Source organism: Macrotis lagotis, chromosome 6, assembly GCF_037893015.1.
Source record: "Macrotis lagotis isolate mMagLag1 chromosome 6, bilby.v1.9.chrom.fasta, whole genome shotgun sequence".
Lineage (NCBI taxonomy): Eukaryota > Metazoa > Chordata > Mammalia > Peramelemorphia > Peramelidae > Macrotis > Macrotis lagotis.
Genome location: NC_133663.1, coordinates 31,388,152 through 31,407,892, shown reverse-complemented (window position 1 = coordinate 31,407,892; position 19,741 = coordinate 31,388,152). Strand labels below are relative to the sequence as shown.

General features: G+C 36.4%; 1 protein-coding gene across 1 annotated transcript in view; it reads left to right on the top strand.

Moving 5' to 3' along the window:
* The first annotated feature begins 2,540 nt into the window (after positions 1-2,540).
* Positions 2,541-19,741, top strand: part of SLC2A2 (solute carrier family 2 member 2) — a 43,191-nt gene continuing 25,990 nt past the window's right edge. Inside the window, exons 1-4 of the mRNA XM_074190923.1 lie at positions 2,541-2,649; positions 5,764-5,859; positions 8,465-8,706; positions 11,970-12,094. Coding sequence (XP_074047024.1) covers positions 2,635-2,649; positions 5,764-5,859; positions 8,465-8,706; positions 11,970-12,094 — 478 coding nt within the window. The 5' untranslated portion in view covers positions 2,541-2,634. The remainder of the gene's footprint in view (positions 2,650-5,763; positions 5,860-8,464; positions 8,707-11,969; positions 12,095-19,741) is intronic.

Sequence of the window (19,741 nt, the reverse complement as noted above, 5' to 3'; positions counted from 1 at the left end):
AAAACAAACTATAATTTTGATTACATTAAATTAAAAAGCATTTGCACAAACAAAACCACTGTAACCAAGATCAAAAGAAATATAGTAAATTGGGAAACAATTTTTACAACTAGTATTTCTGACAAAGGATTCATTTCTAAAATAGAGAATTGAGTCAAATTTATAAAAAAAAAAAACCAAGCCATTCCCCAACTGACAAATGTCAAAGGATATGTGGAGGTAATCTAAAGATGAGGAAATCAAAGCAATCCATAGTCATATTAAAAATTGTTCTAAATCATTACTGATTAGAGAAATGCAAATTAAAGTATCTGTGAGGTATCACCTCACACCTCTCAGATTGGCCAATATGACCAGAAAAGACATGATCAATGTTGGAAGGGATATGGGAAATCTGGAACACTACTGCATTATTGGTGGAGCTGTGAACTGATCCAACCATTTTTGGAGAACAATCTGGAATTACATCTGAAGGGCAATAAAAATTTGCACACCCTTTAATCCAGCAATACCACTACTTGGTCTATACCCTGAAGAGATCATGAAAAAGGGTGAAAACATCACTTGTACAAAAATATTCATAGCAGCCCTGTTTGTGGTGGCAAAGAATTGGAAACTGAGTGAATGTCCATCAACTGGGGAATGGCTTAACAAACTGCATGTCATGGAACACTATTGTTCTATTAGAAACCAGGAGTGACAGGAATTCAGGGAAGCCTGGAAGGATTTGCATGAACTGATGCTGAGTGAGATGAGCAGAACCAGAAAAACACTGTACACCCTAACAGCAACATGGGGGTGATGATCAACCTTGATGGACTTGCTCATTCCATCAGTGCAAGAATCAGGCACAATATTGGGGTATCTGCAATGGAGAATACCAACTATATCCAGAGAAAGAATTGTAGAGTTCAAGCAAAGACCAAAGACTATTACTTTTAATTTTAAAAAAGGGTATCTTATGTAATTTTGCTATTTCTTATATTTTTTTCCCTTAAGGATATGATTCCTCTCTCAACACATTTAATTTTGATCAATGTATAGCATGGAAACAGTGTAAAAACTATCAGACTGCCTTCTGTGCAGGGTGGGGAGGGGAAGCGAGATTGGGGGAAAATTGTAAAATTCAAAAACAATTAAAAAAAGAATACATTAGATGCCCCGCTTTGGACAGAGGAAGAGCTCTGGTAGATGTTCAAATAATTAACATCTTCTGTCACTATGTCATTATGATGCTGTATCAAGCTTACAATTTTATTTTTTGAACTCATCATCATTTTTCTTTCTGTCTGGGTGATCTTTACTGTATCCCAACATCAATATCAACTCTGATTCTATTAATCTCCATACAAATGGAGTCCACCATGCTTCCCTATTGTGATTCCAGACTTTTTCAGCTAAACATCTTTTTTCCTACCCCTACCGAAACACATTTATATGTTCTTTTATATAAAATGTGCCTTTCCAGATCTATATTCTGGCCATAGATCACATTCTAAATGATCTCCCCCTAAAATGCACTCTGCATAGTCAGAGCAGATAGGTAGCATAGTAGAGAGCATGATGGACTTGGAGCCAGGAAGACTCGAGTTTGAATTCTGACACTGACCAACTGTATAAACTTGGGCAAGTCATTTGACCTAGCTCAGCCTCAGTTTTCTGATATGTTAAATAAAGATAATGGACTCAAATGAAATAATATATGTAAAGCTCTTTGCAAATCTTAAAGTGTTATATAAATATTAGCTATTATTACTGTTGTCATCTAAGAGCTTTGAAAAAAGGCATACATTTAGATAATAAGACATAAATGTTCTAGTTGCATTATAATTGTGCATTGGACATGTATAATTGCATTTCAAGTCTTTTCAAAATGTCTCTAATCTTTACTCCTAGCAACTCAATGTTAACTCATAAAGTCTGATATTTCCACAGAGGATTTTGAGCCAAGATTGAGAGAGGAGCTTTAGAGTCTATTATCAAGACAGTCAGTCTAAAGTTCGGTTCGGTCATGGAACGTCAATCCCTCTTTTTTTCACTTTTTCTTTATATACATTCAAACAAAAATCTCCCTGGAGTGGATCAATGCTGCACAAGTTAATGGGACCAGAAATAGGGGAACACAGTAGAGAAAGATACAATACAAACTTTCTCCATCTACTAATTTTCCCCTCCCTATATTTTCTAATGCATACCCTCTACATGGCTATTGGCAGGGGATGAAGATATTCTCACAGGTTCATTTTCCCTCCTGAGAATCAGGTTTGTGAACAGTGTGGAAGATACTGACCAAAATCAATTATTTATTAGAAATGTCATGCTGAGGAAGAAAGAGCCTCTGGTTCCTTAATTTATAACTAAGAAATTTGTTCAGCCTTAATTGTTCCCAGGTAAAACAAGGGAATTTTATCAGAAGGCAGAAAGACAAAGAGTGTTGCTAATTGAGTCTCCCTTAAATCATGTTATTAGACCTTCGCACCAGACATGCCTTTTTTCCCTGGTTCTGGCTCCTCCTTTCCCCAATGTATAACTAGATCTCTCTGTAGCCAAGAGTCATGCACTCATTGAGCAGTTGTGTGCACCCAGGATCTCTTCCAAGACTCAGAAGTAAAGGAAAGCACCCTGACCAATACAATGACAGAAGACAAGGTAACTTTCCTTAAATTGTATTCATTTAGGAATCAGACCCTGGGAAGTCAATGAAGAAGCTGCCAAAAGCCAGCATCCACAGGAATAGAACTGGAGTAGTGGGTGTGTGGGTACCACAGACAGCAACAATTACTTTTTCATTTGTCATTCCCTTAATCTAGCTCCAGTATTGGCTTTCTCATAAAAGGTATCTGATATGGAACAAACTTTCCCAGTTAAGGAACAACCTCCCCATTCAAAATGATACTGCAAACTATCTCTCCTTTGACTTTCCTGATCCTGTCTATGTTTAGAAGGGAAGAAGAGGGGATGCATAAAAAGAATCAGCCTCTACAGATAGGGAGGAGAGGCTCTTCAAAGATTTTAGGAAGAATGAGATTCCCTAGGAGCAGTGAGGTTAAATCAAGAAAGACAATCAACAAGGTAGTAGATAAAAATCCTTTGTCCTTGGAAGAGCTTGAGGAAGGGAAAAATAAATAACAAACAAATCTTTACTAGGAGCAAATCCCTATCTCAGATGGGGGTTACTAAATTAATTGTGCACCAGAGGTGTTTATCCAGCAAATAAATCCAGGATGGGTTCTAGAACCCAAAGAGACTTGCTGTGTTTTTTTTTTTAATTAGGCTGAAAGAAAAGACTTTGGGATGGCATTCTGTTGAAGGTTTATGAAATAGAAGAGGAATTAGCTTTATTTCGCTTGGTCCCTTAGGAATAAGATACAATGAGAAAAAAGTTGCAGAGGGACAGACCTGGGCTCAGTCTGAAGCAGAACTTTTTAACAAAGCTGTCCAAAAACAGAATGGGCTGCTTCCAAAGGTAGTGAGACTCCCCTCTACCAGAACTCTTCACTGAAAGAATTATGTCCAGGATATCGGAGAGACAGCTTGTGCCTGGCTGCACCGTTCATTAGAATCCAAAGTCCTTTAGGTTTCTCCCATCCTGAGATTTGGAGACTTTTTCCCTTAAAGAATGTGTAGAGATGGAATGAATAGGACTTGTAACTCACCATCAGAGTGGCTTATCATTGAGAAGAAGAAATAGGTGATTTTGGGAGCCCCTTTTAGACCCTCAATTCATTAATAGTCACAAATTACTGATTACTGTAAAAAAATTATCTGTAAGCTGCCATTATTATATACAGAAATGAGGGCTCTTATCTATACTGGTGAGGCACATATTGGCTTTGCTTTAAAATATATTATTTATGTTTCAGTATATTTTTATTTATTTTGTTAAATTTTCCCAATTTTATTTTAATCCATTTCCAGCAGCACTGAGGGATAATGTGTGTGTTTGATGTTTTTGTTCTAATTGATGTATCGATTCCTTATCATCATGAGAGGCATCATTTTATAATGTATGGAAAGCTACTCAAAAAGTCGGGTCGTCTGACTTTTTGACCTCAGACATATCCTGGTTGTCATGTGTCAGAAAAAATTATATCATGCATCATTTCTATGATTAAAGAAAGTGACTATCAGTCAAAAAGATACTTAGCTTTCTAGCATTCCCAAATAGCTTGATAAAATATTAAGTATAGATCAATTAATTCTCTCTATTAATAAAGGGAGTTCTCTACCACTAAAATTATAGGCAATGACAAAGATAATAATGATTATATATATATATATATATCATCATCATCATCATCATTATCATCATAAAAGTAGCATGGCTAAGTTGTTAGAGTTTTGGGAATGGAACCAAAAAGAACTGGGTTCACAGCCTGCCTCCAATATATTCACTATCTGGATAACTTTTGGGAAGACAGTTAACCAATCTGGGTCTTAAGCAATGCCTTAGAACTCATCTACTGCAGTATATACAAGCTGTTTTTCATAGATGGAGAGCAGTCTAGCTTCACAGTCCCAGATAAAAATGAAAAAAATATATATACATATATATAAATATATATATACACTATTGATGACTTCAAGTTTTAAATAATTTGAATATAATAGGCCATATTTATGCATAACTTCTAGACATAATATAATTCCATAGAAATTCAGAAGACACTTTGGGACCTTGCAGAGCTTCCTAGTAAATAAATGAACATAAGTTATCATCATACAATTAATATTCTGATGTGCTAGTAAATATTTCTATAACAATGACCAATAAATCTATATGACTAGGAAAGAACACAGTCTAATTGTCACTCATTATCATGGCTTTTATTGATATCTATAGTGTTCCATTCCACTTGTAAACTCTGTGATTTTGCTATTATTTTCTCTATTCAACTAGGGGAGGGTCTCTGAACATTTAAAAATAGTTCAGTAACTGAATTTCAAAATAAATAGTTTCCTTTGCAGTTCTTTGCATTTTATAAAGCTTTATTCTGAACAAGGATCCATAGGCTTTACCAAGGACACCAAGAAAGAAAAAAGATGGAAGGAAGGAAGGAAGGAAGGAAGGAAGGAAGGAAGGAAGGAAGGAAGGAAGGAAGGAAGGAAGGAAGGAAGGGAGGGAGGGAGGGAGGGAGGAAGGAAGGAAGGAGGGAGGGAGGGAGGGAGGGAGGGAGGGAGGGAGGAGGAAGGAGGAAGGGAGGAAGAAAGGAAAAAATTTAAACCCCAACTCTACAGGAATGGTGATGCTCCATAAACTGGTTGCTGTACTCCAGATCTGAAGTCAATTTTGTAAATCAGTTGACACTCACCAGATTCAATTTTCCTTTGCTAATTATTAAACATTGATTAGTGATTTGTTTCTTCACTGCTAGTCACTGTTATTACTAAGTTGATGCTTGTGATAAGAATTATCAGTTTCTGCAAGTTTCATTCTCATAGATATAATTCTGATGTTGAAGCCTCAGCTGGAAAAGGTTTAAAATATATTTAAGGAAAAGAAGGCTGTCTGGTACTAACCACCTGGGACCAGACATCCTCAAGTTCAATTCTGAATTAATAATGCAACAGCAATGGAAAAAGAAATGATTAATTGCTCTAACATTCCTATATTAAAAACATCTGTCAAATGTATAGGACATACTGCCCAGAATGAGGGAAGGAGAACAGATCCAGTCCAGACTGAAGGTCTTTAAAAATGATGTGCGCAAGTTGGCAGGAATTTACTCAGGTCTTTTATTCTGCCTTGTGCTCCCTTTGCAGAAGTTCACAGGTACCTTGCTCCTGGCTGTCTTCACTGCAGTGCTGGGCTCCTTCCAGTTTGGATACAACCTTGGAGTGATCAATGCACCCCAAAAGGCAAGTGAAATATTTCTGAAGACCAGATTAGTCTGTTCTTTTCACAAGCCCTTCGTCAGTGACATAGTGTTATCTGTCACCAATAGATTTGTTCTCAAGAGATAAACTGTACCAACGTGCAGGGGCACAGGACAATCTTTGGCCTTCAGACAGGTATTTCAAGCATGTTTCCTAAGAAATACCTTGACTTTGACACTCACTAAACAAGCTTCAATGTAAAAAGAGAAAGATAATCATTAGTGATTGCAAACCTCACATGTCAAGGTTCACATGCACAATGGGTATGTTTTATTTATTTTTTTAAAAGGAAAAGGACAGAGTGGTGGGGGGAGTCTGCTTTCATTCATATTTTTTAGATAATCTGGAATGAGAAGCATCAAGGTGCAAAAGAAAACCAGGAGAAAAATGTTTCCCCATGATGTTAACACTCAGGTCTAAGGAAAACTCCAAGGAAAAATAAGGATTAAGTTACTTAAGAAGGCAAAGGTTTAGTGTGTGGTGACCCTGTGCATGTATTGTGTGATAATACTGGGGGGTCAGAGACTGCTCCTTTAGAACCTTAGAAGGGGCTCAGTTAGAAGAAAGAGATGGGTTTTTTAATGGAGCATGTAATTCATAGTGGACCCAGCATAAGGGCTAGAAAATAAAAACAAAGCAGAATCTGGTCATGCTTGAGAAACACCAGTTTCTCATGGAAAATGCTGATGTCAGTCTGCAGCTGCATCTGATGGACCTTGTGGAGGGGGGCTGCCTGCTCCTTCACCCCAGTTTTTTTTCATTAAATCAAGATATTAACTACCTTTCATTACCTTCCAAATACAATTACTATAAAGATTAATGATGTTGTCAAATTCTTGGGGGTTCTGTAGAAAGTTACCTTCTATTTTTTAAAATTACCTGAAGTCAGATTTTTGTTGCATGATTCCTTGCCTTAGAGGAGCTAAGGCTTTATTGAGATGACATGAATTCTTTACCTATAGATCCAGAATAAAATGGATTTCTCCCCAGGAAGCTTTGAGAGAATACTCTTCTTTCTTCACTAGACCTGGTCCTTTTCCTCTATAATGCCAGATATGTGGAACCCAAGGCAAGGGTTTATTACTCCCTATGAGTGAAAACTGTCTTGACAGTTTTAGCCTATGTCCTCTTCTCCCCAAATCCTTCATACATCTGATAATCCTAAGGCTGGGGCAGTTTCTATCTTGTACCTTCAAATCCCTTCATCCTTCACAATGGGGGTGAAGACACTTATGGGTAGGGCCCAGAACAACAGCCCTAAAATAAGATATTCTTCCTGGTCAATTGGCTATGTAGGGACCAACTGCCATGGGACTAGGTGAAAAGCTGAGGTCTAGAAAGTAAATGATTTGAACAAGGTCACACAGGCAAGTTTGAACCCAGATCCCCTCATTCAAGTTGTATTTGGTCCAAAGCATCTTCCTAGACTGGAATAGTCAGTCTGCTTTTCTGTGGTGGTCTCTTTAGTCACCACCTCAATGCTCCAAGGAAGAGGGTCAGGAAGGCTGCTGCTCCTGTGAACTGAAGAAGTGAAAAGGCCCAGAGATTGGCAAACACAGTCAGGGTCCAAGAGGTCAGGGCCAGAAAGAAAGGCCAGAGCTTCTGACCCTTAAATCAAAGCCCTTTTCCATTCATCCGCTTCCCAGTTTATGTTTAAACAGTGTTATGCAAGAATAGTGTCATTACAATTTCAAAAGTCTTTATCAAAAATAAACAACAAATCTCTATGTCAATATTTCCTTGGATCTCCTTGGTTTGAAATGCTCCCTTCACTAGTAATAGTGATGATGATGATGATGAAGATGAGATAACCTTTATATAGCCCTTTTAGGCTGGCAGGAAACTTTAACTCCTTTGATCCCCACAACAACCCTGAGAGTCAGGTGCTATCATTATTCCCATTATGCAGAGGAGTAAATTGAGGATGAGAGTGGTTAAGTGACTTGTCTGGGTCCACAAAGCCCTGAGTCAGAATGTGAACTCAGATCTTTCTGACACCAAGGTCAGGGCTCTTAAATTACAGTTTAAGGCAACCAGTGGTGCTGCCGATAGATCCCTGGGCCTGGAGGCAGGGGGTGCAAATCCACCTCCAATACTTAGTATTATGCAACTCTGGGCAAGTCACTTAATCTGTCTTAGTTTCTTAAGATAATAATGGTAATAATAATTAGATAGGATGGTTAGGTGACATTTCCTCTACACACTATCTACCTATCTGTAAAAGTTTCTGCATACCTATGCATCTATAAAACCAGCTAATCTCCATCTCAGGACATACAAGAATTTGTTGATGTAACAACAACACAAATCAATGGCAACCCATTAAGTCATCAATGTTTGCCATATAATAAATTCAATAAACATTTATGACCAGTCTATAAATACAGTCCACCATGGCTGGCAAAAGATCAGATACAAAGACAAAAACTAGATCATCCCTGCCTTCCAGGGACTTCCGTTCTGCTGGGAAATACAACATGCATGCTGAATAAGGGACAGGTAATGAAATGAAGGAGAAGCTGGGACCTGAGTCAGGCCTAAAGATCTCATAATCTAGGATTTAATTTGCTTTCCTTTACTTCTTTAGATAATTGTAGCCCATTACAGGACTTTACTGGTTTTTCCTTTGGATGAAGAAGAGGCTCAAAACTCTACAGATGTGTACATACCCACACCGCAGTCAACAATTCATTATCAAGAAAAAGAAATTGATCCAGACCCATCTATTCCCATAGTCACCATGTACTGGTCCCTGTCTGTGTCCATCTTTGCCGTTGGTGGAATGATCTCCTCGTTCTTTGGTGGATGGCTAGGGGACAAACTGGGCAGGTATGATGATTCTAGGGGTGCCAAGATATTTAGCATTTTGTTTAAGGAAAGTAGTTGACATTTTGATTTACAAAATATTTTAAACCCTCTTTTTAAAAAAATGGTTTTAGGTTTTTGCTGAAGGCATTTTGGGGATACCCCAGGTTTACAATGCTCCAAATAAAACCCTGATTTTCATGTTTACAGCATAATTCAGCATCTAGGTCATTCAAATATTAGAGCAATTCTCATTATGATGAAATCAATTCTCCTGCATTCTCAATCATAAAATGTGTCCCACATAATTATTTCACTCTTTTATTTAGAGATTTATAGTTTAAATTTTTTTAAAAAAATAGAGATTTACAATAATAAAACTCCCCATCAGGTAGTTCCAAGTATCATCATCCCCAATTTACAGATGAAGAAACTGAAGATTGGGGAGGTTAGGTGGCTTGCAAAGGGCCACAGATAGTAGAACCCTTCTGAAATGAAGTGATTTTCTCTTCTACATCAGACTGCCTCTCTACCCATGTTTGCTTATTAATGTTGTTTTAGAAGACTAGAACCATTTTTCCATTTCTCAAATCATTTTTCCAAGATACTTTAGAGCCTCAACTGTAAAATGAGGGGATTGGACCAGGTAACCCAACTCTACTTATGCTGATATTTATTGGCAGAAAGAAGATACTTCTGGTCCACTTTGTCCATAGGCTTTAACCCATTTTGGTTAAAGCTGTTTTCCTTTTCCTTCATGAGGAAGAAAACTCTGGATGGCTCAAAATGTATTTTTAATTGTTGTTCCTCTATGCAGAATTCTTTTTTTAATCAAAAAATAGGGCCAGTGATGATAGGACGTTTAGCTATTTAATTTTTTTTTTCAGAATCTGCTATAAATGACAAAACATTTCTGGCTGGTATCTTAAAATGCTGACTGTTTTTCCCCCTTTGATTCCTAAGCTTGTCAATTTGACACAATAAGGCTCTTAGAGAGCTTAAGGAATAATCTTCTTCAGTGTCATAATTCTTAAGGTAACAGCTCAAATTATATTTATTCATTTTGGAAAAGAGGTTGTCCAATAACCTAAAAAGGTAAAATAGTCGTTCTAACCATGGATATTTGATACAGTTTTAAGATGGAATCTTTAAAACAAAAATTTTTTTAATTGGTCTTCAAAATTTGTATGAAGTAAAGCTAATTATTCTAAAATTAAATCAAGTGATTGGTTAAACTAATTCATCTGGAAGATCTTGATGTTTTTGTAACATCTTAATTTCCCCAGGGACAGAAATAACTTTTAGATTCAATGGTTCATCTTTTAGTAAGAGGCATACCCACAGCCCAAAGTCTAAACTGTCTATTGGCAGCTTCCAACAACTGCAATTATTCACTGGGTTATGGAATGTGAGAGGGCAAAAAAGACATTAAAGAATATCTGGTCTAAACACTTCAATGAGTTGGAGGTTAAATAGGCTCTGTGAATATATATATATATATATATATATATATATACATATATATATATATATATATATAAATAAAAAAAAATCTCTCCCCTCCCACCTCCCCAAATTAGCTTCTTCAGTGGTTCATTGAGAAGATGCATACTTTACATTAGCTTGAGACCTCGGAGGTCCCTTCCAACTCCACACTTTCCAGATTCTCTGTTACTCATATAGTTGTCAAGGCTATCTGCTACATCAAGTATCCTTTGCCTAGTAGTCTTTCTTCTTTGGAAATGTAGAGTAGAAATGAGTGAGGTTTAGCTGCCTTTCATAGGGAACAGTTGGCAAGGCATCAGCTTCCAAAGGCTATTTCCCAATTATCAAGCTTCTATCTTGAAAAAACTGGCCATGAGACAGTAAACTGAGCCACAGAAGATGGACCAGAACTCAGAATGCAGCAGGCCTTAGGAACATGCTGTGAGCAAGACACCAGATTAGGTGAAGAAGAGATGAAATGTGAAAAGCAGCAGTCCAGACCCTGCCCAAAGTAGAACAGGAAACTTCCCATTGTGCTGCTTCTACCAAAGTCCCATGTTAAAGGATAATCTCATTTAGAGGAAGGTTTCTTAATTTGGGGGGGGGGTGTCAGGAAGAAATTTGGTGATGCTTCAGAATGTCAGATGCATAAAATAAAATGGTCATATTATAATAATATTATAAAATAATATTACATAGAAAACCAATTATATTGAAAATGCAGTTATAAAATATTTTTATAAACCAAATTCCTGGGCCTTTTGAAATCATTGCACATCCATTTTAAGAATTCCTGATTTAGAGATAGGATACTATTTAGAGAAATACAAATATTTAGAGAAATACAAAGTATCTTCTTCAAGAATTATCTTTTTTCAATTTCTCCTAAATCAAATCATGACCATCTCTCAGGGCCCAGAAGGAAACATCCTTCTAACCTGCCTGGAATAATTTATTAAGAGTCAACAGCCCTTTGAGGTATAGAAAGTTCCCAGCTCCCATTCTTCAGGATTTCAAGGAAGTCTGGCATCAAAAGACCTCATCAGCAACTTCTACTATTTAGCCTTTATTTTTCTCCATCAGGATGGAATTATCTGATTATAATTTCTCAGGAGAAAGGATCCATTTGTTCTTCCAGCCTTTCAGTTTCCTCTTTCCCCTTATATCTATGAAAGAAAGACTATAGAGTACCACATCTTGGCCCATTAGTGTCAATTTTCCCATCTGTACTCTCCTTGCTGACCAATTTTTCAATCATTCCTCACCTGATCTCTCCAGTTCAGAAGTAGAAACTGCCAGAACTAAATAAACTTTGCCTCATATGTTTACCTAGCAACCACCACTAAAAAAAATGGGTACCTGTGCTCTCTGAAGAAGAATGTTTTCTTGTTAGAAACTCAGGGTCAGAAGGAAACCAGAGCCAATCCCAGGGCTCTGCTTGGGATTTTAAGAAGCTATTTTTTAAAAGAGCTACACAAGGATTTCTTCACAAAATTATCTTTCTTCCAGTCAAGTCCCCCACATCTGAGACCCTCTATTCATATTTCCATTTCTCCATTAATAGAGATATTACTTCTACCCTTGCAGCCTAAAATTTCAACAAACATTCTTAATGACCATTCATTAAGATCATTCAAACACAGCAAAAATCTAATTTAGTTAGTCCTTATCTGGTAAATGGAGTCTAATTCAAATAGATTCTGAGATCCAAGTGAGAAAGTAGAAGTTATTAAAAGAAAAAAGCTTATTATGTTTGTTTTAGTACTGGATTTACACCACATTTTTGTTTTAATTCATTCTAGAATTAAGGGAATGTTGGCCGCAAACAGTCTCTCATTCATTGGTTCTCTCTTGATGGCAATAGCTAAATTTGGACCATCGCACATTCTTATCATCGCAGGTAGATTCATCTCAGGACTATATTGTGGTAAGTTGCTTCTGGTATTTCTATCAGAATAGCTTTTTAAGATCAGTTCTTATTGGTAAACAAAAGCTCTGAAAGCCATAAGCAGCCTTGGACTAGGAGAAAAGCAGAAAGGAGATAGAGGTAAAATGCTGGTCATTTGGGAAGCTCAGCACCCAGGAGAAAGGATCATAACATAAATTCATGGTCATATCATGTTGTAGAGATGGCTATGCCTGAAAGGTCATTTCTTCCTCCCAGTGGACTAGTATAAGAGGTTATGCCCATAGCTATTGCTCCTCACCTTCTGAGACCCATCTACTCATGACCTTGTCAACAAGGCTTTGACAAGCTATGAACCTGAGACACCCCCCCACCCCCATCATCACTATCATGGATGTGATGTTGTCAAAGTAGAGTCAAGCAGAGGCAGCTGGGAGCCTGTAGGGGTTGTAGGCAAAATAGGAAGCCAAACCTAGGTGTACCTTTTGTTCCCTAGTCAGTAAATGTATGACATCCAAAAAAAGGCTGCCTTGGAAGTTTACAATTCTGAAAAGTTGTTATCTAGAATGTCAACTTTTTTTGGCAAAGAAAGGATGCTAATGAAATACAGATAACTATTATCTGAGTATGAGATATCACTGCTGGACTAGTGGCTTCTTAAAAACAATTTTTCAAAATTCCTGAATCAACAAATCGGCAAAAACTAGAGCAAAGGTAACATTTGCTCAATTTGTGAGAAAAATAAGAGTTCCATCTTTAATCTTTTCAGCTGTGAATAGCCAGGAAGCTTTAGTCCTGCCAATCTGCCAGTGAAGGTGTTTTTGTTTTTTCCAATTAGTTTAATGTGTTCCATTATCTCAAATGACAGCTTCCTTTTGAGACATTAATGTCTATAAATCCTCTCCCATCTGTTTTTGGTCCTAATTCCTATTTAGGGGGAAAGTGAGTACATATTCTTGTTAGAGAGCTACTAGGGTGAAAAATTGAATCCAAATGTTGACCAAGCTTTGAACTTCAAAACAGAGAAGCTCTCTGGGATTTCTGATGGTCAGGTGAATTCAGCCAAAGCTGGAAAAGTCCATAAGCTAGCCATTCATTTAAGGAACTCTCACCTCACCTTGCTATGAGTAAACATGACGGCCCTACCATTTTATCACCAGCAATTTATCAAAAAGATTATCTATAAAGAAATAGCAAAGTACATGATCCTGACCCCAGAGGTTTCTAATTTATATTATGGGTCTTTAGAGTTGAACTATTTATTGGCCACATCTCAGAATGGGTAATATAGTACATCTAGGTCCCAATAATTATGGACAGTGAATATCTTGAAGTGGTCCCATGGATTTGAATCCACACTATTCAAAATTATAATTATGGAAATACAGTTCTCAGTTCCAGAGCAATGGAAATATGAAGTGTGATTCTAAATGATGTGACCACCCACAAGGGCAGTGTAGACATAGAGTCAATGCAAAGAAAAAGCCATTGATGAACTTGGAAAAGGCAACTTCAGGTAAATGGATGCAATGGTTTGAATGGAATAGGAAGGCAGGAAATGTAGGTAACAAATGTAGACAGTTTTTCGAGTTAGTTCATTGTGAAAGACTAAATATAACACATTAGATTAAGGGAATAGAATGGGAAAGTGAAAAGGTTTTTGCTTGTATTTTTGTAGATGGAAGGCAACAGGCATTAATGTGCTTGTTATGTGCCAGCACTGTTATCTCACAGCAATCTTGGGAGGAAGGTGCTATCATCATTCCTATTTTGCATTTGATAAAACTGAGGCAGTCAGCAGTTATGTGATCTCTCCAGGGTCACCCAAATAGCAACTATGTGAGGGCAGGATTTGCACGCAGGTATTCTTGACTTCAGGTCTGGTGATCACTTCACCACACCACTTGACTTCCTTCCATATGACATCATGCCTTGTACTCATCCCTTTCTTTCTATCTCTATCACCTTTCATAGATCATGGATTCTAGGTTGGCTCTTAAAGGTACTTTAGCCAACTCCCCTCATTTTATGGAAGAAGAAACATAAGCCCAAGGAGTTTGAGTGACTTGTCCAGCCAGGGTCACACAGGTTATTCATCACTATTCCTTGGGTTATTAGTCTCCCTATCTCAAGTTTATCCTCTCTCCAATCTATTCAGAAAACTAACTTCATAAAGAAAAGATTTCACTTTATGTCTCTCCTGTATAAAAAATGTTAGTGGTTCTTTATTGCTTCTAGAATAAAATACCAGTTTGCTGAGCCTTGGGACTTAAGGTCTTAGGCTGACTTAAAGCTATATTTATAACTTTATTTCATATTTCTCTTTTCCATATACTGTATGATCTAGACAAACTGACCCCTGAATGTGACTTGCCACCCGCCCCCTCTGGGACTTTGCACAAGCTGCCTCACATGTCTCAGACCCTTCCCTCTCCTCTTCTTTCCTTACATTGCTTTGAGGTGTCCCAGGCACCAGATGCTGGATGAATTCTCCCCAATTCCCTCCTCCAAAATGGTTAGTGCTCTTTCCCTCCTCAAAATCTCTAGGAAAAAAATTAATCTGACTTTTTCTTCACTTCCTATTTCATATTATGTTTATTTTATACATGCAGAGGGGCAGGAATTATCCCATTTTTGTCATATTCAAAACTCTGAGCAGAGTGTCTTGCACATCTGGCCAGGGTATAGGGGAATAAGAGAATCTTTGATGTCATTAGCTTGGTTAGTCTTCAGAGTTACATTCTACTTGTGAAAATCTACCCCAGCAACAAAGAAACACATGAAAGGTTTTCATAAAATATTACATCACCATCTAGATAGTGAGAATAACCTTCAGGATTATAACTATCTGTTTGATTAAGGAGATTTGGTTTTGATTTGCTCCTACAAAATGACACGTTCACACCAACAAAACTAAAAAGAGGATATTTAATAAAATAATTATAAAACAGGTAAAAATGAATCATTTTTACAGAAAAAGTAACCAATAAGTCCCAATATAATAAAAAGAAGGGCAAAGCCTACATAAACATAGATATTAAAAGAAAACATAACCAATTGGGGGAACTTCAAATCTGAATAAACAGCAGCTGGGGAGTCCCCAGGGATCCAACCTTCAGAATCCCAGTTGGGAAAGCCCCAGGCAGAGCATCCTCTCCATGGGTGAAACTCTGAGGGGCTGCTCAATTCTAGGTGCTTTTAAGGGATCTTAGACAAAGGTGGAACACTGAAAAAAGGCTTATATAAGTTTTTTGGCACTTAACCGACACATGTGCAGAGTGCATGCATGACCTGCACAAAATACGAGTATGGCCTGCGCAGAGTATGTGCATGACCTGTGCAGAGTACATGCATGACCTGGGATGGCTCATGGCCAAAGTTCTGAAATTAATTAAACATTGAACCTCTGGGCTGGTAGCCAAACCTTCCAGAGTTTCACTTCCTAGAAGGCTAGTTCCTTGGCACATGAAAAAACAAAGATGATGGGGGACCTTGGGTGGGAGAACCAGCCAGGATATGGCTTTGACCATGATCAGAATGGGTATTAACCCTTCACTCTCTTATTGAAGTAATGTAACTTGTCTTGGAATGCAAGGTCTAGGAACAATCTACTTATCATCAAACAAGAGGAGTATGAGCTTCTTTGGAATGAAAGGTTTTTCTCATGGGAAAACATCTACTATCCTACTAGCAATCAGTAAAGTAATCTTATCAAAAGTTAGGAGAGTGAGTCACCTGTTTGGAATACAAGGGGTTTTCTTCTAGAAATAGTTTAAGAATAATAGTTTATTCTTTATTTAATATTTCTTAAACTTGAGGGGACTTCACTAGGAATATTAACCCTGAAATGGTTTTATTGGGAATATCCCACTCAATCCCTCCTCTTTTTTTTCTAAATATATATACACATATATTTGGCATCTGAAGTCCTCTCACACTATCCTTGATACCCTTTCAGGTTCCATTCTCTCTTCCTGTCCACTTGGGACCAACCTTCTTGGAACTCTGACCAAACAACCCCCCCCCCAACACACACACACACACACACACACACACACACACACACACACACACACACAATGGAAGAAGACAAACTCATCTAGTTTCCTCTCTCTTTTGCCTGGAGACATTCAATATCTTTCTGTATCTGCAGAGTCCATTCCAATCTCCAATTCGGATGACTTGCTGAGATCCCCTCCTCTGGTAAAGGAACTTCTTAACACAACACCTTATCAGATGGACTCATTTTCATCATTAGACCATAAAATTCTAAAGCTATTGAAATTCATTTTCCTTACTCACTGTCACATTGATATACATACTTTACTAACAAAAATACAACTTTCATAATTGTTCACTTCACAAATGAATGTGTTCAAAAATTATCAAGTTAACTTGAGCTTCTAACATTTACATTAGATGACTATCTAAGTACAAAGAGTGTCCACCAAGTTACATACAAATAGCCTTATTCTCTGGCTCTTCATTAAAATAATAACTCAAGCATCCTTAACTAAAATAAACTTTTTTTCTTCCCAAAATGTTTCTTAACTAAACTATAGGTGATTCTTCTCCTGATATACTCAACTGACTTACATTCCCTTCTCAAAGTAGAACTTGAAACTGCTGTTGCACAGAAGTGTATCTTGAGATTATATAACCTTTATTCTTCTTACCTAAATATCCTTTTTCTTAGCATAAAATAAAATAACATCAAAGAATCTTAATTATTCTCAAAACATATAGCTAACAGCAGAGGATTAAACCACATGCTAGCCTATTAAACTCCACTTGACCTAAAATTTCTATATCTAGATTGACCTTTAGCGATTTATTATAAAGATCCAGGACATCAAAGGAAAATTCCTTTATAGATATAATTTTGAGTGTCAAGTTCCAGGATAGTCAAATGCCTTAAGTCAAATTTTAGATTTATCTGGTGAGACATTATTCAAATGTTACATTAGGAGAAGTCAAGTCAAAAGGGTCCAACCTCAGGTTGCACTGAAAATTCACCCCTTCAGCTTTTTCCTCCCAATACACCTGTCACCTGTGTAGTGTTCAAACCTCCTTAGGCTTCTAGTCAATGCTCAAGAGAGCATTGACACAACAGGACTTCCTTTGCTGATCATACCTGATGTCAGACACAAAACAAAAGCCAATTAAAAGTCCCATGATTTAAAATGGTAATTCTATCTAGTTAGATCTCTAAGTGAATCCACTTCACAAGGACTAAATGCTAATTCTGATCTGGATTGGGGGGGTGGGTTGTAATCAATCAGCCCCCTTCCCTACACATATATCACCTATATCTACTCTGAGTGTCCCTGTCATCAGATTACATTAAATAAGGTGACTTTCTAAACATTCAAAAAAAAACAGTCAAATTCCCCCAGCATCTGAAGTATTCCTTGACATACCAAAAAAAAAAAAAATCTTCACAAATATGTCGTGCCTTAGCCTTGCCTCGCCTGACAGTGCCTTGCCTTGCGTTACCCTTTCCTTGCCTTGCCGTGCATTGCCTAACCGTGCGTTGTCGTGCCTTAGCCTTGTTTCACCTTCAACTAAAAGGTCCATCCTCCTGGGGCCACTAATTTCTAATCTGTAGAACCACATCCCTTTGTCTGAAATCATATCTGTTTAATTTCTGGATAAAGATGATATATTAAAGGCTTCTTGGCTAGCCTGCTGTACTACAATAAATAAACATCTCCTTTGGTTAGGAGATTATTCTAAGAATTCTCACATAAAAATTAGCCAGAGACTGTTACAGAAAAAAATAACAAATTATTATCATTATTTTCTTTCCCATGTTGCTTAGGTGCCTTTTCTTTAAAGTAAACAACTACAACTTTGAGATTATAAATATAAATATATATACATAACCACAAAAATTCCAATTAATATGTGCATGTATATATATATATATATATCTATAATTGGCAAGTTCTTATGCAAACAATTCTCTATAATAAACCTGTTTAATTATTAGTCATGTATTCAATTCATTAGAATATCTTAAGGGTCTCTAAATTTAACAAAACAGTAATAAGTGTAACACATAAAGAACTAGATTTCACAAAGCAATCTTTCCATTATTACATTTATACCTGGACCTACAGATCTAGAGCAAGGTCCAACACATCATTTAAAAATTTCAGGGAACCCAGAGGGTCATGACCTTTGATAATTTTCCTCATTATTCCTATAAAGCAAACAATCATTAATTGCAGGTTTGACATCTAATGATGTCAGTAAAATAGTTTATGTTGCTAAAAGCAGGCCATGTGTTAGATAACACTCTTCAACATCTTACACATTAATATGTCATCTAATTAGGGTTACATAATTTTTAATTTCCTAATCATTCTCCAAAGCCCCTTACATTTATTCAACATTATTGGAAAGGGTATCTTGCAGTTAAGATATACCTCCTAATCTCTCATACACTATCCTTTTGAATCTGCATTTAATGTGGGGGAAGAAATCTGCAATTTTACTTCTTTAAAATTTAAACATTAAATTCTTAACCTACATGAAACATAAAATACTCATACTGACATCTTATTCTCTTAAAGCAAAACAAAACATTTTTCTTTTAAAGTTAACCTTATAATTAAGTATCTTTTCCACACAAACCTCTTCTAAATTTGTGTTTTATAAGCATATTTATCTCTTCTTCTAAATACAGTTCTATTTTCAAAACAAAGAAGATTCTACATGAATTCAGTCTTATACATAAGATAATTTCAAAAGCCCAATATACACTTTTTACCCGTGCCAGTGTTAACATTTACATATAAAATTTCTTATTCTTAAATAACAGATAATAAATAAGCTACATCGATCTTACATATAGATATTCCCTTTTATAAACATGAGGTGAAAAAACAAAGCCTTTCACAAATTCTCTGAGTCAAAAAGACCTTGAGAGATATAACCCGTTAGCAAGGTATTCTCTAGGTTTCTCATAACAAATCTTTACAAGTGTGATAGATTAAACCTCAATTCATTCACTCATTGTTAAATATTGTAACACAATTTTAAATTCTCAAAAAAAATTTGAATCTGTTCTTATACAAACTTTACTAATTATTCACTACATATTTCAATTTCATGTATATTCCCTTTACTCCCTAGAATTTTGCAACACAGAAAAATTCTTAAGATTAGTTGTTACTAAAAATCCCTTTTTTTATAATTACAAGATGTCCTTTATACTTCTCTTAAATTCCCGAAAATCATATTCAAAAAAATCTTAAATCACTTTCTTTTCAAGGCTTAAAAAGTTTGCAAATTCTTTTTATCTTTATCAATGCTATTCTCACTTCTCAACACTCTAATTTATAAGAGTTTTCTATCCTCACTGACCAACATTTCTTAATATTAAAACATTTTATGTTCTGGTAATTGGAGATTCCCCTCAATTTGAGATATTAAAATAATATGTACTAATTCTTTACCTTTACTTTTTATCATTACTCACTTACCCCAGAATTTTTTTCCAGATACATGAACTATACCCCAAGCATATTTTGAATTGGTATAAAATACCTTCTCCTTGTTTAGTAATTCTAAAACTTGATTAACAGCACATAACTCACAGTCTTTCCTGACAATAGTTTTGTCAGACTCCCAGTCTCCACCAAGGCAATTCTGTCCATATTT